This window comes from Coffea eugenioides, chromosome 4, assembly GCF_003713205.1.
Source record: "Coffea eugenioides isolate CCC68of chromosome 4, Ceug_1.0, whole genome shotgun sequence".
Taxonomy (NCBI): Eukaryota; Viridiplantae; Streptophyta; class Magnoliopsida; order Gentianales; family Rubiaceae; genus Coffea; species Coffea eugenioides.
Window position 1 is genome coordinate 40,343,618 of NC_040038.1, and position 19,128 is coordinate 40,362,745.

At 35.3% G+C, this 19,128-nt stretch overlaps 1 protein-coding gene across 1 annotated transcript; it reads left to right on the forward strand.

Annotated features, from left to right (window-relative positions):
• Positions 1–243: 243 nt before the first annotated feature.
• Positions 244–1,602, forward strand: LOC113769350. Its single transcript, XM_027313806.1, has one exon. It carries the CDS (start codon positions 244–246, stop codon positions 1,600–1,602), a length of 1,359 nt encoding a protein of 452 aa, XP_027169607.1.
• Positions 1,603–19,128: the final 17,526 nt, after the last annotated feature.

Sequence of the window (19,128 nt, forward strand, 5' to 3'; positions counted from 1 at the left end):
GATGCATGGAAGATGTTTTCTGGAAATTTCATTAACTTCTATTAAAAATGTGCATGAATGTATTAGCAAATATTGACTGTTTTGCTTGATCAGTAGTTTCTGTAATGCTGAAGTACGTTGATATGTAGTGAGATGTATGCTGATGTGTTTCTGGAAATTATATGTGTTTATGTAAGAATGTAAAGGCAGGAAGCATGCACTTTTATTTAATCACTACTTTGCATCCAAATCTGAAAATGTAGGATGGGGAGTATTGCTGCTGCATATGACATTGTTGTTCACTGTAATGCAAACAAAATCAGGATTCCAAATGTTGATCCAAGTGGCTACTCGTACATTAACTTGTTGTTTGATGTAACTGAAAAGGCACTGAGCAAGATAAGTGGGAATGTTAACATGATTATGCAGATGAGATGTGAAATTCCTGGAAAAAATTGCACGATGGATGTTAATGATGATTATTCTGTTAGTGAGATGTTCAAAATACATCAATCTAAGCCAGTGATTAACTTGCATGTCTCTGATATGGAAATTATCCCTGTTGATGAAGAGAATAACTTAGTAAATCCGACTACTGTGAACATGCAAGATACTCTGGTTATTAGTAAACAGAATAAGAAGACAGTAGCTATAGATGTTGATATCTCAGATGATCAGTATGGAGATTCTAGCTCTGATTCTTCATGGAGACACAATCCGTGTAGTGACAATGAGGATGAATTAGTTCTGGATAGGGTCTCAAATGATGATAGTGAAGAAAGTGATACTAATTTTTCTGATTTTGAAGACAATGAAATGGAAATTGTGGTGCCTGATTCTGAAAGTGAGGAAGGGGATAATTCTAGGAGACAGTTAATAAGATCAAAGATGTGGATTTACAATCTTAAAGATGACATAGAATTTGAGAAGGGTCAATTATTCACCAATGTGGATGCATTTAGAGCTATCTTAAAAGATTATGTTATTCAAAAAGGTTTTCCACTTTTGAGATTGAAAAATGAGAGATCGAGAGTGACTGCTATATGCAATGCTGAGGGATGCCAGTGGAGAATACATGCATCACCAGTGGCTGATAATATAACTTTTCAGATTAAAAGTTACCAATCACAGCACACTTGTGTGATGGATAAACACTGTGCTGAAGCCACTTCTGATTGGATGGCCAAGAAGCTGGTTGGTGTCATGAGAGATCATCCTAATATGACCAGCAAAGGTGTAGAGGCAGAGTTGAGAAAGTATGGTGTGAAGCCAAGTAAAATGCAGATTTTCAGAGCTAAGAACAAAGCACTTAATGAAATAGAAGGCACACATGCTGAATCTTATTCTAAACTCCCCTCATATGCTGAACTGTTAAGGAACAATAATCCCAATAGCATTTGTAAAATACATTATGATAGGCCAAATCTGTTAATAGAGCCTAAATTTCTGAGAATATTCATTAGCTTTAGAGCTCAAAAGCTGGGATTCCTAGAAGGTTGTAGACCTTTTGTGGGATTTGATGGATGTTTCTTGAAGGGTCCATTTGGAGGTGTGCTTCTCACAGCGGTTGCTTTGGATGCAAACAACAGCATTTTTCCAATAGCATTTGCTGTAATTGAATGAAAGAACAAGGATACTTGGAGGTGGTTCTTCTATTACTTTCAAGAGTTCTTTGGACCATTAGACAACAACATCCCTTTAACTTTCATGAGTGATAGGCAGAAGGGACTGAATCTTGCTTATGAGGAGATATTTCCTGATGCAACTGGTAGGCATTGTTGTAGGCATATATGTAGTAATTTCAAGTCTCAATTTCCAGGAATATTACTTAGAAGTTTCTTTTGGAAGGCAGCAAAAAGTTATGATGTTGTTGGCTATAATGAAGCAATGGCAAGTATTAAAGATATTAACATTGCTGCTTGGAGATATCTGGACAAAATTCCAAGAAGTTCCTGGTGTAGGCATGTCTTCTCATCTGAACTTAAGTGTGATCATGTAACAAATAATTTCACTGAATCCTTTAATAATTGGGTTGGTGATCTTAGAGGAAAGCCTATACTGACATTAGTGGATGGTTTGAGGAGAAAGTTCATGAAAAAGTTGCACAAGAGGTACCAGAAAGGTTGCACTTTGACTGCTAATATCACTCCCAAGATTGTTGAGAAACTCACACAGATTAGCCAAGCATCAAGAAAATGTGAGATGCATATGGCTAGTGAAGATACATTCGAGATTGGTGATGGTGACAGAAGCTACATAGTTAATCTTAGCAAAAGAATCTGTGATTGTGGTGCTTTTCAGATATCTGGAATTCCATGTAAACATGCAGCATTGGGAATTATTTACAGGAGAGAAAAATTGGAACATTACTGTGAAGCCTGGTTCACGAGGGACATGTATTTGAAGGCATACTCAGAAATGATTCATCCTATTCCTGATGTGAAAAGGTGGCCTGTGATGCCTGATTTACTCCCAAAAACTGTGTTGCCACCTCCTTTGCGAAGAGCTCCTGGTAGGCCAAGAGTAAATCGAAGAAGGGAAGCTGATGAGGGAGCTTCCTCTTCACAACCAAAAAGGAGCAGCACTCTCAAGTGTGGCAATTGTGGAGCTTTTGGTCATAATAAGAGGACCTGCAAAGGACAACCTGTGCACAGAACGACTGCAAACAAAACCACAGCTGAACTGGTAGTTTCTCATTTTATCACTGAACTGCATCATCTTACATTGATTTTGTTATGTGCTACTCATTTGAAGTTGTTATCACAGATGACAAATAGGAGAGGTAGGCCAGGCAGAGGAATGGCCAGCACAGGCTTATCAGGAGCTGTACTTTGGGTATTCTGCTGCCAGTTTTATGTTTCATTTCTTATCTATTACAATTATATATGTGAAAAGGTTTCCAGGGACTCACAAGTGCTCTCATTTCACAGGATTATGCAGAAGGAGCAGTACCTATAGTTCACTCCAGTCAAGGGAGCAATCATAGTCCTACTGGTCATAATGGAGGTGTTAACGTGCAGAATAATTGTCAAACTACTGCTGCAGGCTCTAACAGAAAGGTAATAACTTGTATATTATAGCTTGTGTAAGAGAATAACAAGTTCTGTGATCTAATTTTTGCTCATTTGAACTTGATTTTCATCCTATTATGTTTACAGAGAGGAAGGCCTGCTTCAAACAATCCTTCTACTTCAACAATCAGAGGTGCTGGTAGGACCAAAAGTACTAGAATGTACTCCAATCCTCAGGTTCCAGTTCATTCGACTTCTGACATAGCTGAAAATGCTACATCTGTCAGCATGAATGCACCACCAAATATGAACTCCAATAGCATTAGCAGTACCAGCACTTTCAGTAATTGGTTTTGAGTTGCAAGTTCAGACTAGTTAGCATGTAATGATTAGTTTAGCTTCTTTTGAATTCGGTGCTGCTATTTGGAAATGTACCATAAGTTAAGACTGCTGAAATATTTTGTTAATGGGAGCTCACACTCTTTTACACTATTAGTGGTGCAATCCTCACCATCTATTCTAGAAACTGTCTTGGTAGATGGTGTTTTGTAATTCTGGATTGCATTGATGGAAATGTTATATGTTCTGTTGGCCAGAAAAGTTGCATTTTAGCATTTGTAATGTAACTGCTGCTATTGTTCAGTTGCTATTGATCAAATTAGCATACTGGTGCTATTCCCTTTCACATACAATGACTGTAAACTACTGCATACATGGATTTTACATTAGTTTATGTAGCATTCTAACTGACATAGCTGGATAACTTTTATTTGGCTTTCACCACAAAAGGCATACTACAACTGCTACATTGTTGCAGCAGATTTACATGAATTCAGGAGCTGATTGATTTTACTATTTGAATGAAAATATATATAGCTAACAGTAGCATATTGGTGATGAGCAGCACGTTTCCTAAGACACTTTGAGCTGGCAATTGTCGTTGCAATTCCACATTAGGTTCAGATTGCCTTTCTGAAATGCCAAGCACTCTAGCTCTGCTAATATCCCTTTCCCTGTTTGTGTCTTGGTTGCTTCTTCTGCTATTAACTTCTTCTTCTTCTCCTCCATCATACCATTTGAAATATCTGCATTTTGAGCAGCAGAAATACAATTTGTCTGGATTCTTTTCGCTCTCTGATATCTTCACTGTGGCCCTGCGATTGCAGTAGCAATATCTATTCTTAATACTGAAAGTTGTTGGTGAATTCCAAAATTCTGTTGGTTGGCTTGAAGAGGCCATGGAATCTGCTAAATGTTTTCAGCTTAGCCTTCTGTGACTGCTACTCATAGTCTTTTGGCTCTTGAGGATAAAATGTGCTTTCCAAATTTGCATGAAAAAATTTGGCTTGAAGAGGCCATGGAATCTGCTATTGAGGATGTTTATATGCACAATCTTTTCCAAATTTTTGGCCGTTGGAAGATTGCATCAGACCGTTGCCTATTCCTGTGCATCAGACCGTTGCCTACTGAAGAGTGCTTGGTGTAACAAAAGAACTTTTCCTAAATTGCATTTATACCCCTTCAACTTTGATAATCATGTCTACCTTGTTATCAACTACCAATCTTGTACTAATAAGTTCCATTGAGGGCATTCATGGAATATAATTATCAACTCTGTCATGACAGGAATATTGGATTGGTAATTGGACTGAATTGTTACCAAAATATGAAAAGCAAGGGAGCTAGGTGTAATTTTTAAAACCTGGAGGGGTCTCAGTGCAAGTGTCAGAAACCTCAGGGGAGGTTTGTGAAATTATCCCTAACAAAAATTAACCAGGTCGAAAAAGACCACTTGTTAACCGACGGCCTTTGGTTATTGACCACCACAAATACGTAGATTATCATTTGCTACTGATACGTAGATTATTATGGATAAGAGGTCAAGAATTCGACCATATTTTTTATCATTTGCCACTAATACGTAAATTATTCAAATTCAAATGGGTGCACTATCCAATAGTAGTTTAATCTTCGTTGGTTTCCCCTGATCCAGTTGAATTCTTCCTTAAATAGATTAGAAGTAGTAGTACAGAAATTGCTGATTGACAAAAAAAAAAAAAAACTACTTGTTTACCCACGCTCTCTAGTGCATAGGATCAGAGTTCAAACCCAATCTAATGCATTATAAGAAAGCATTTGCTTCCTCCGTTCTTGAAAATCTAGAAAGTACAATAATGCACTTATCTAATATAGAAGTTCGTCCCCAAGTCTCCATTGGAGCTCAATTGGACTCTTTGCTTTCTCATAGTCATAATGTAAGTTAGATTAGGAGTAGTATAGATTATTGCAGTTGTGAGAAAAAAAAAGGACTACTTGTTTACATGTATTATTTAGTACATTACTTACCCAAGAAAATACAAAGTACATAAAAAATTGGTATGCTTTAACGCTCGAAAGAATCTAATATGGTCTCAAAGTTTGTAAATGTCCTTAATTTTTGAGTTTATCATGGATAACTGTCCTCATAATGCACAACATATCGGAATTTATCTTTGCTAGTTACATAATTAGTTTAAAAATGCACAACCACCTTATTGCCAGTTCGACATTGATAAGAATAGAATAAAACTTGCAACATTTATAGGATGTTAGCCCATTTGGGCTATCATATTTACCAAACATTTAGAAATATATTATGATAGTTTCATGGTTACGTGGGTTGCTTCTAGTAATTGTGCCTGTTGATGAATAGGAAATACTTATTAATCACATGACAATTATTGCAAAATTTGAAGTGGAAAATGAATACGTTATTTTAAATTTGACCAAAAGAATTACAGTATAAAGCATGATTTGAAAGTAGAAGAAAACCTAATCTATTTGAGGAGAGTCCTAAAATTCCAAATACCATCTGCGAGGATAGAGTATTTGCCTGTTAATTAGGATTTCTTGAGTCTTCTATGAAGAAACAAAATCAAAAAAAAAAAAAAGAGAGAGAAAAAGAAAAAGAAAAAGAAAATGAAGTGGCTTCCCCTGAATGCTTTTAACGTCAGTAGACCACAGTCTACAAAAGGTTTTGTAGCCCTATAGGTCCTTGGTTGATTCTCTGCTTTTTTGAATCTTCCACTTCTTCATTCTATCCCCTGTCGCCAACTCCTTCAGTTCCTTTATTAGTCCCATCTCGAACGTATCAAGAAGAGAAAAACCCATTTTCTGTGGTACTGTTAGTGTATGCTGGATCCACAACCAAATCAATAATGTATTAGGAGAGTCGGAGATATCTTCTACTCCATCTTTCAAAAAGTACATCTTACAATCGACAATGGACAGCGTACATCTTTCACTTGGATTGGTATTTTCTGGATATTTTGAAAAATAAATATATCGTAATGATTTGATGTATGTGAGATAAAAATTTTTTTTAAAATATATTTAAAAAATATAAAATTTGTTTAGAAAATAATGACAATCCAAACATGCATAACAGAAATATGGGATAATGTAAATTTAAGATTGTTAAAGATTGGAAGACATAAAACCGTTAGTGAGGGATAGTTTTCTTGGATTTTTCAAGGTGACGAAGAAATTGATGTGGAAAAAAAATATAAATTAAATCACAGGGAGGTATTTTAGGACAATCAAAGGGAAAAATTGCTGCCATTATACTATTAGGTCTATTTTGTTACATAAAAGGTTAAAATAGGGGCGGTAAGTGTAATTATGGGAACCTGAGTGGATGTTCCTGCAATTATACTAAATCTCAGGGGAGGCACATGAAATTAACCCTAAAATTAGAAAGCACGTGAAAAATTGCTGCCAGTATACTATTGGATCTATTTTGTTACATAAAAGGTTAAAATAGAGGAGGTAAGTGTAATTATTGGAACTTGAGTGGATGTTCCTGCAATTATACTAAATCTTAGGAGAGGTGCTTGAAATTAACCGTAAAAACAATGGAAAAGTATGGGATCAAGTCCATACAAAGTCAACGGTTAAAAATGTATTTGACGGCTTGGAGGTTGAGTGGTAATGAAGAAAAAAGAAAGTGGGGTAAAAAGTTACCTTTGAAAGTGATATTGGAGCAAATGAATGGTAGCAAAAGGGACTGAGAAACAATCTGTCCAGAGAACATTTAGTGGCCATCTAATCCTGTAACAAATTGGTGGAATCCAATTGGGGTGAGTAATCTGAGAAGAGTTAACAAAGGAAATGTAACCATAGGTGATCTCAGGAGAATTTATAAAAGGAAGCAAACCAGCAAATGGCTAGTACAAATATCTCCAGAGCGTACCTAATAGCAGTCAAATCTTGTAGGATGTTGGTAGAATATATATAATTGAATCGAAGCTATATTGGTGACAAGAATTAGGAAAATAAAATCAGCCAATAGACATTAGATGCAAATTTTTTTTGCACAGATTTTGGGAAATAATGGAGCAATAGGAAACAAAGGAGAACTGGTATAAAACTAGTGTAATTTATCGATATAGCGCAATTTAATTGGCACAAGTAGTGGTTACAATGATTAGGAAAATTGGGGTAAATAGCTTAAGAAGGGTTAACAAAGGAAATTCAACTAAAGAAAGAAGAGTAAGAAAGGGGAATTAACCAAAAAATAGTAAGTGTAATTTGATGGAGAGGGTATTTAATACTATATCACTTTTTTAATGTAATATATGTGAGTAAAAAGATAGTTGAAAAATGTGTTGATAGTGCAAGAAAATAAATTTTAACAAATAAAATACTATTCAAATAAACTAGCCACGGGGGATTAAGTGTAATATTGGTTTTGTATACGAATAGGGATAAATAGTTTAAGAAGAGTTAACAAAGGAAATCTAACTTAAAAAGAAAAGAGCAACAAAGGGAAATTAACGAAAAAATAGTGAGTGTAATTTGATGAAGAGGGTATTTGATGGTGGATTAATGTTGTAGAACACTGGTAAAAAATCAGGCAACAGACATTAAACATAAATTTGTTACTGTATACTGCGTTGTAGCCTATGCATGTATGTATGTGTGTATGTCTATATATATATATATATATATATTGTTGACCTTGGTTGATCAGTCCTTGGTTTTGATGATTAACAAACCAAAATGTAGATTTGGACTAATATTTTTATGTGAGAAATCTGTTAGAACAGGTCATTGATCCAAAAGAGAATCGAAAAGATTTGAATCAAAGAGAAGTTAAGAAATATGAAGGTTCGGACGTAGAGGATCGGACGCTCGATAGAGGATCGGTCGTCCGACTGACGACGATACTCTTCGGACGCTTGGATCGGACGCTCATTCATTGCTTCGGCCGTTTGACACAAAAAGAATGAACGTTGAACATTCTGACTTCTATCGGACGCAGGGTTCGGACGCAGAACAAATGGTTCGGACGTCCGATAGATGGTTCAGACGCATGGTTCGGACGCAGAGCAAATGGTTCGGACGTCCGACAGGCCAACGGCTAGTTTCGACAGCATTTAATATTTGACCGTTGGAGAGCCTTTTGGAGCCATTTCTCACCTTCTATAAATACCTCAAAGCACAAGAAGACACAGACTTTTGGCCAACACTATATACAAGCTTACAAGTGAGATCCTTGAGTAGAAATATTCTTTGTTGGTTGTATAAGGGGTTGGGAAAGTTGGGTTGTGAGGTTGCTCAAGTGAAGGTTACTCTCTAGGAGGAGTAAAACCTTGGTGTAGGTGAACCTATCACTTGGAGTGGTAAAACCTTGATAAAGGTTGTCTCACTTGTATAAAGTAGTTCTTAATTGAATGGGTAAGTTTTCAATTGTAGCTAGTTGAGGGTTTACTTGGAGAGTAGTAAAATTCCTTTGCTCAACCAAAGTATGTTTGGGGTGAGGAAGGAGTGAGCCTTCACTTGTACAAGTTGGTTAGCACTACCATCAATTGAAAAAACTATTTGGTGGATTCAACTCCAAGTTTGGAAGAAGCTTGGGAGTTTGATTGGTTTGAATTTCTTTTACTTTATTGTTACTCTATTTTTGTGCTTTAAAATTGCTTATATTCTTTGTTATTGTATTTACTTGACTACTTGTCTGGTTGAGTATTTTGGTTGTATTTGGTTGCATCGGGGCTTACATATATATTACTGGTAAAGGCCTTCTGGAGCATGCTTCCGCTGTGTGTCCTCTTTTCTTTGTTAAATGGTATGCATATTTCAGTAGCATTAGGTGGGCCACTATATTCAAATCCATTGGGGATAGGGACATAATGACAATAAATGGTAGGAATGAATGGCATATTATAAGCGGACAAGAGCAAAGTAAGGCAGGTGAAAGTGTGGGTACAAATCGGAGAAGAGAGCAAGCCAACAGGAGGACAACGAAAGAACCCATAGTATTCATAAGTGTAGAAATTAAATCAAGATTGTTATTTGTTGGTTTCTTAATTATGTTCAGTTGGTTGGAAATTAGTGTAGTCTGAGTCCGTGTTTGATTAGTCTGAGTTCAAGTCTAATTAGAACAGTTGGTGTCCAATTCCGAAGTTGTCTTGATTCATTAGTCAGTTCAGACTTCAAGTCCTTATATAATTTGGAAACTTAGTGGTCCTTATAAATTTGTATTAGTCTACTTCAAATTGAGATGAAGTGTCGAGTGTCGAAATTTGAGAAGTAAAAGATTAATTGTTGCCTCCTGAAGCTTTGTTGGCTTCTGTCCTCATATCATTTCCTTTACTTTTGTTTCTTTATTGTTTCCGCTACCTTAATTATTTCTTTGGTTTTGAGGTTTACCTTGATTTATTTATCCTATGGGTTATATTCCTACAAAAAAGGTTCCAGAGCTTTGCATGAGATCCTGAGAAATTGAAATATGGATCAAATTATTTGCAAAATTGTTATGTTTTTATCTTTGATGGTAAAAACGATTTTGAGACTTGGAGGATGATGATGGAGCATTTTTTCAAAACTATTGAAATTTGGAATATTGTTGAAATAGGATACACGGAACCGACAACAGGTATGGAATCATCAAGCGATGCAGTTAAAGAATTAGAGAGGAATAGACAGTTGAATTGCAAGGCAATGCACTATCTCAATACTCAAGTCCAGTTGCATGTTGCCAAAAAATTCATACATGTAAAGTCGGCAAAAGAAGCTTGGACAATTTTGGTGAACTTAAATCAAGGTGCTGCTAACACGAGAAAAATTAGATTGCAGGAACTCAGGAGACAATTTGAGTTGACCCAGATGAAACCCACAAAGTCAATTAAAGATTTTATAGGCACAATTAAAAAAATTTTCAATGATATGGAGTCCAATGGTGAGAATTTAGAAGAAGTTAGAGTGGTTGAAAAAGTCTTGTAATCTCTAACTGGCAAATTTCATACCAAGAAATGATCCTTGAAATCACAAAGGACCTTGATAAATTGTCGCTTGCTGAATTGGAAGGTAAATTGCTGACATATGAGATGTCCTTGAATTAGCAGTCATAAGATATAGTAAAGAATGTGTTACAAGCTAAGGTAGATCGCCCAAAAGGAAAAGAGGAGATGAATTGTATGGACACAAATCAAAAGGATTAGAATTTCAGAGGCAGAGGACGTGGATGTAAAGGTAACTTTCGTGGTCGTGGAAGAGGTAATTATTCTTACCTAGAAATAATTGTAATATGTATCAAAAAAATTATTAACAACAGAATAGAATAAATAATTTTCAAAGGCATGATAAAATTATCAGAATGAATATTGGTCTAATAAAGAGGTGCATGCTAAAGTGGATGAAAATAGTGGTGATAGACAGGAGACCTTGCTGTTTTCTAATTCTGCAACTGAAGAGCCATAAGAGTTGAGTTGAATCGAGTCATAAGAGTAGATTTGAGAGAAAGTCTCATAGTTGAGATTTATGAGTGGTCGAAAGTGAAAAGCTACAATTTGGTATTGTTATTATTGGGTTTTGGATTAAATAAATTATTGAGTTTTTGTTATATGTTAATTTTCCCCCTCTTCCCACATATTTTTATATGTGTCGAAATTGTTTCCGCTATGTGCGTAATTTTTCTTGCCAACAATAAGAAACACGGGTAAACCAGCAGAACAGACCAGGTAACGATACAACACAAACTGTTCATCAAGCTTTTTCCCCTTTTAAAGAGTAGAGAATCTCATAATGATGCTTCCATAGCAATTTTTGCCCATCGGCGCCACTTAATACTCTGTTGCAACAAAGGACTCTGTTATTTTCAACTCAGAACAACCAACTTTTGATGCCATCCATCTTCTTCATCGTTCTCTATTTCTTTTATTTGAACAAAAAAACACAGAGTGACTTCAATCAAAAGAACCCATGCGTCTAATCCAAAAATGAAAAACTTTTGGGTATTTCTACCCAATCGTCCACGCTACCAATATCAACAACCTCCATCTTCATGAATTCAGTCTCAGGACCTCCCGTCGCCTCCTCCTTCCATATCATGAACTCCGCCACACCACCACCACCATCCTCCTCCTCCTTCACCACCACCTTACTACCACTACATCACCATCTTACTTCTTCTAGATCACCTTTCTCCTCCCTGTTCCATTCATTCTACTTTTTCATCATCATCACCACCACCACCACCACCTCTAATCCAGTGAGAAATTGAGGTGGTGGTTGAAACCCCTCCACCGAACTTTCCTCCAAACTCTCCTAGAACCTTTGTCACCATACCTTATGATCCTATTCTTGTTTGGTGGAATAATCTCTATTACTCTGATGTATGTTTTAATAATTTTTTTTTGTTATTTTTAGTTTGATATCTCACTAATGCTTTCCATTTTTTGTGTAGCGGGCACCTTGTATTCTTGGTTGCATTTTCATTAAATCAGTTATGACTTATGTCGCATGTTCTGTGACTATCTTAGCCATACTTCCCACCGGCTAATTAGCTGCATTATACACTTTTATTATTATGATGATCATGATTTTGAACATTGGTGTGTTTTGTTGGATATTTTTAAAATTTGATCAGTTGCAAGATAGGGGCTCATCTTAGGACTCGACATAAGACCCATCACTGTCTGGTTCCTGTAATGTTCAGAAGTTGTTCAAGTCTATTTGGCACCATTTCATATTTTTAACAGTTAATTACCGTCTAAATGGTGTTTAAACATCCAAAAACTATTTGAATATTTGCATTGATGTTGATGACCCTATTGACCAACATAAATACACAAATCAGTGGTGAAAAGTTGCAACTCTTAATTATTCTCAATTTCAACTCTATAAAAGTCTAGTAGGGGTGGTTTGCTGCAGAAAATTATTTTCCTACTACTGGAATTCTTTGTAAAAATACATCATAATTCAAGTAGGTTTGTCTAATTTTATGTAAGAGTTAAGGCAAATATTCTTCAAATTATTCTAAGGGTTATTTGTCCAAGATCTATGCACACAAAATTCTGGACAAATAAAGTCAAAAGGAAAGTGATATTGAGTCACGATTTGAAATCTTTTTGCATCACTTTCTTTTACTTTTAGCCATTTTCCCCTTGTATTATCCTCAACAATGTTTAGGCTTTATTCTTTCTGCATAATAATGGCAAGTTCATTGAAAGAATTAGCAACCAATATTGTGAAATTTGATCGATTTGATGAAGGAAACTTCATAAGGTGGTAAAAACGAGTTCGTTTCCTTCTCACATCCCTACAAGTGGTCTATATATTATTCATTTTAAAACCACTCATTGTCAATCTTGAGGAAAATACTCTTGATGACATTCGAAAGTAGGAGAACGATGATGAGATTTGTTGCCGACATATTTTCAACGTTATGAGTGATGGACTGTTTGATGTGTATTACACTATTGTTATCACAAAGGAACTTTGGGACCGGTTAGAGGTAAAATACATGCGTGAAGACACAACAAGTAAGAAATTCCTTGTTTCATCTTTTGATAACTACAAGATGGTAGATAATAAACTTATTATGGAACAATTTGTTGAACTTGAAAGGTTTTTAACCATTATAATCAACACAACTTACACATGGATGAAACAATTATTATGTGTTCCATTATAGATAAATTACCACATTCTTGGAAAGATTTTAAGAGAGACTTCAAGTATAAAAAAGGGGAAAATCTCTCTTGAGGCTCTTGCTAAGTCCTTTCATTTAGAAAGAAAAATTCACATGCAAGAAACGAAGGATAATCAAATTCTTGAAAAGTATAAAGACTCTACTACAAAAGTGCATGTGATTGAAGAGCGATAATCAAGCAAGTTCCAAGGTAGCAAGAGAGGCCAACAATCAAAGAATCAACCCAAAAATAACAAGAAAATGAAGAAAGGCAAATGCTTCTATTGCAAAAAGGAAAGACACTACAAGTTCGAATGCAAAATCCTTCAAAACACGAAGAAGAAGCAAGATTTTTCCAATAATACAACCAAAAATTTAGTTGTTATGACTTCTGAAGTCAACTTGTTAGAAGATGATTTTGTTTGGTGGGTTGATTCTGGTGCTACATGTGACGGCCCCACTTTCCCCTAAGGCGAATCAAAGGGTTCGGCGGACCGCTTGTCCAACTCTCGCCAGGACTCAATCAGTCATACCTCAAGCAAAACCAGAAGAAAACCACAAGAACAAGTATACTAACAATCCTCAACTTAAAGCAAAATTTATATACATTTCTATCCCAAAAGGGAGTACAAACTCAAATCTACAAAGGTTCTTCAATTCTTTAAACATCCAACCCGTGCCAAAGGCTAGGGCAAGAATCAATACAAAATTCAAAGAACTAGACTAGACTAGTCTATACAGAACTCTCGTCCTTGCTCGCTTTCCCCTGCTAAGGAAAACAAAACTAAAGGAATGAACTAAAAGTTCAGTGAGCCTCTGAACACATAAGTAAACAAGAAGTCCAATGCATTAACCATAGATAACCAATAATTCAAGAACATTTACAATATAAAGCAGTAATAACACATTCATTAAAAGGATACGTGCTCACATGGAGCCATTCATTCATTCATTCATTCATTCTCCTTTTATTTCCTTATTCCTCCAATCATTTACAAATGCATTTTTGTAAGTAAAACCCTTTATTCACATTGCCACTCGTTCATTTATTTCATTCATTTCATTTCACCCCCTCCTGAACGTTGGCCAGGCTCCACCCGATTACAAGGTAATACTCGAGTATACCAAACGTTCACCCAGGGTCACCAAATCGCCCGACCAAGTCCGCTTCTGGCTCGAGTCGATCGATAACGAAGGGCAAGGCCCAGTTCAGCCAAAAGGCTTACATTCATGCACATATAATCATTCAATTATTAAAAATTTCACATTCATTTAGATCGAGTGTGATAAAGTATACACTCGCCTAGAAAACTCATTTTAGCAATCGTTGAAAGCATTTAACATTCAATCCAATATTCATAGCAAGCTACATAGTCAGGAGAAACATAACAAATAAGGAACACTCACTTATTTACGCAAAATAACGTTCAAAATATCTTTCCGGATAATGCCCTCAGTCACCGATGAAACCTAAGATTAAGTAAGAGAGAATATTACAGTGCATCTAGCAAAACAACTAGGTGAAATTTAAGAAAATTCGACTAACTACGAGTAGAACGTATAAAGATGACTTTAAAAGTGAAAAGAGGACATTTAGATCTGAGGACGGAAATAACTAAGGGTTTCACGAATCAAACACAAATCTAAACAAAAAAGGTTATAGAAAATTCCAACGGAAAACACTTGGACCGAAGACAAATTAGAATCCAGCTAGATAGGTTAAAGAAATATTTTTTCTGAATAGTTTATGTAGCTCAAGATCAACATATATTCAAGTAGATATTATATAACAAATGTATTGATGAAAATCATGTAAAAAGGAGGACAAAATACCATAATTTCACACTTAAAACCTCACTTGAAAGTAGTTTTCTCATGGCCGAAAAAATCCTAATTCATATCTCTTTATTTTGGTAAGAAATAAGTAAACATTTGAAGTGTCAAACTGAAGAGGTATTATATTTTAAAATGGTAAAACGGTCGCGATATTCGCCAAACAAAAATATATAAGTTCGAATAGAAAAGTAGCTCCTCGAACACCTTTCGAGAGAACCGACGTAGTTCTCAACGAAGTACGTCCACTTGACACGAAAAACACATTTTCAAATCCACTTTAACTCAGTCATATGACAAGAAAATAAACAGGCAACATTTCCCCCTAAATGCTTCTATTGCAAAAAGGAAAAACACTACAAGTTCGAATGCAAAATCCTTCAAAACAAGAAGCAAGAAGCAAGATTTTTCCAATAATGCAACCAAAAAATTAGTTGTTATGACTTCTGAAGTCAACTTGTTAGAAGATGATTTTGTTTGGTGGGTTGATTCTGGTGCTACACTACATATTTACAACAATAAGGTGTTCTTGAAATCTATGAAACTAGCAAATGAAGGCATCATGATGTACATGAAAAATTTTATCATCATTTCGGATCAAGGAGTTGGCGAAGAAGAATTAAATTTCACTTCTAAAAATGTTGTAACTTTAACTGATAATGACCAATTAGAAATAATTAGATCTATCAATACCAAGTCGTAACTTATGGTAAAATTGGTAATTATGAGAATGAATGTTGATCTAATAAAGAGGTGCATGCTAAAATGGCTGAAAATAGTGATGATAGATAGGAGACCTTGTTATTTTCTAATTCTACAACTAAAGAGTCATAAGAGTTGAATTGAGTGGAGTGATAAGAATAGGTTTGAAAGAAAATCTTACAGTTGAGATTTATGAGTTGTCGAAAGTAAAAAGCTACGACTTGATATTGTTAATATTGCGTTATGGATTAAATAAATTATTGAATCTTTATGATATGTTAAGTCTCCTTCTTGTTGATTTTAGTCCCTAAATTTTGATGTTTACAAAACAAATATATGATATTAATATCTCTTCAAGATATACTTTCAACTATGAAGCAAATCAGATTCAAAGATCAAGTACAATTGAAAGAAACAAAGATTGCTGAAAGCTGTCGGACGCTTGCGAAAACAGGACCGGACGTCCGATAATCATTGCGCAACTTCGGACGCATGAAGAACTCTACCACCGGACTTCTGAAGAAATTACGACATTCCCTCTAGCTTACTGATTTCGATCGGACTCAAAACATTAGAGTACCGGACGTCTGATAAATAATGCGGCACTTCAGACGCAAAACATTAGAGGTACCGGACGTCCAAAAGAACTGAAAAAAATTTCTCATGTTTATCATCTGCTTTCAGACGTAAGCATCAGAGACACCGGACGTTTGAAAGAATTAAAGAAATTTTTTCAAGGTCACTGCCTGCTGTTGGACGCAAGTATCGGATGTACCGGACGTCTGATACTCCCAACGGCTAGTTGACTCTTCAGCTATTTTCTATCTGCTGGAAGTATTAATGAATTACTTTCTCGATCTTATATAAATAGTGCTTGGTCAGAAACTTCAAACAACTTTTGCACACTAAAGATACAAAAGATATAGAGTAGTTTTAGTGAGAAAACACTCTCCAAGGAAGATTTGTAGTATTAGTGGTGTGAAATTCATTGTAAACTTTTCATTTGTAAGTGAATATTTCAATTGTATAGCTCTGTGAGGGTTGTCCTGAGGGATAGTAAAACTTCCTAACTTGACTGAGTGAGACTTGGGACAAGGAGGAAGTAAGTCTTCCTTTATACACAAGATTGGTTGTATTTCATCAATTTGAAGAAATTTGTTTTGTGAATTGAATTTCGAGCTCAATACGAGTTTGGTAGTCAATTGGTTTACAACTCTTCTCTTCTTATTTATTGATTATTATCGTATGATTCTTAAATTACATATCTTTTCTATTTCTCTCAAGTGATATTGTTCCTTCATTGATTGGTTCATTGTATGATCACTTAAAAAGAGAATAAATTTCATATTGAGCAAAAAAAAGTACCCATAATTTGATTAGTTTTTAAATTACCTAATTCACCCCCCTATCAGGTTGTTTTCGATTCTTACACTTCTATTCTCACATAGTTTTATGTATCAAAATTGCTTCCGCTGTGCACGTAATTTTTCATGCCAACAATAAGAATTACGAGTAAACCAATAAAATAGACCATACAATATCACAATATAAACTATTCATCAGACTTTTTCCTCTTTTAAAGAGAAGGTAATCTCATAATGATGCCTCTATAGCAATTTTTGTCCATCAACGCCACCAAATACTCTGTTGCCTTTAGTTCAGACAACCAGCTTTTGATCTCTTTCACCTCCTCCATCGTTCTCCATTTCTTTTATTTGAACAAAAAATTACAGAGCGACTTCCGTTAAAAGAACCCATGCATCTAATCCAAAAATAGAAAACTTTTGGGTATTTCTACCCAACTGTCCACGCTACCAACATCAACAACCTCCGTCTCCATAAATTCAATATCAGCACCTCCCGCCGCCTCATCCTTCCACACCATGAACTCCGCCACACCACCACTCTCCTCCTCTTCCCTCACCACCTCACTACCGCTACAGTCACCATCTTACTTCTTTTATATCACCTTTTCTCCTCCTTGTTCCATTCATCCTGCATTTTTATCATCACCACCACTACCATCACCTCTGATCTAGTGAAAAATTGAGGTGGTGGTTGAAACCCCTCCACTGAACTTTCCTCCAAATTCTTCTCCAAACCCTTCTAGAACCTTTACCATCACACCTTAAGATCCTGTTTTTGTTTGATGGAATAATCTCTATTATTCCGATGTATATTTGAATAATAAATTTTTTGGGTGATTTTTAGTTTGATATCACAGTAATGCTTTCTACTTTTTATGTAGCAGACACCTTTTATCCGTGGTTGCATTTTCATTGCATCTGTTATGGGTCATGTCGCATGTTTTGTGGCTATCTTAGCCATACCTCGTACCGGCTAATTAGCTGCCTTATACGCTTTTATTATTATGGTGATCATGATGTTGAACATTTGCGTGTTTTGTTAAATATTTTTAAAATTTGATTAGTTGCAAGATGGGGGCCTGTCTTAGAATCCGGCATAAGACCCATCAATGTCTAGTTCCTGCAATGTTTAGAAGTTGTTTTGACACCTTTTCATATTTTTGACAGTTAATTGCTATCTAAATGGTGTTTAAACATCCAAAAACTATCTAAATATTTGTATTGATGTTGAGAAACCTTTTGACCAATACAAATACACAAATTAGTGGTCAAAAGTTGTAAGTCTTTTTCATTCTCAATTTCAACTCTATAAAAGTTTAGTAGGGGTGGTTTGCTGCAGAAAATTATTTTCCTACTAATAGAATTCTCTGCAAAAACACACTTTAGTTCAAGTAGGTTTGTCTAATTTTGTGCAAGAGTTAAGGCATACACCCTTCAAATTATTATAAAGGATATTTGTCCAAGATCTATACACACAAAATTCTGGACAAATAAAATCTAAAGGAAAATGATATTGAGTCACGATTTGAATTTTTTTTGCATCACTTGTTTTATTACTTTTAGCCATTTTTTCCTTGTATTATCCCCAATAATCTTTAGGCTTTATTCTTTCTGCATAACAATGGTAAGTTCATTGAAGAAATTAGCAATCAATATTGTGAAATTTGATGATTTGATGGAGGAAACTTCATAAGGTGGCAAAAACAAGTTTGTTTCTTTCTCACATCCTTGCAAGTGATTTATGTATTAATCACTCCAAAGTCACTCATTGTCAATCCTGAGGAAGAGACTCTTGATGACATTCGAATGTGGGAGAACGATGATGAGATTTATCGTGGACATATTCTCAATGCTATGAGTGTTGGATTATTTGATGTTTATCACACCATTGCTACCATAAAGGAATTTTGGGGCCAATTACAGGCAAAATACATGCGTGAGAACGCAAGAAATAAGAAGTTCCTTGTTTCATCTTTTAATAACTATAAGATGGTAGATAATAAACTTGTTATGGAATAATTTGCTCAACTTGAAATATTGCTTAACCATTATATTCAACACAACTTACACATGTACAAAGCCAATATTATGTGTTCTATTATAGATAAATTACTACTTTCTTGAAAAGATTTTAAGAGAGAGTTCAAGCATAAAAAAGAGAAAATCTCTCTTGAGACTCTTGCTAAGTCCTTTCGTCTAGAAGGAAAAATTTGCATGGAGGAAAAGAAGGATTATCAGATCCTTGAAAAGTATAAAGATTCTACTACAAAAGTACATGTGA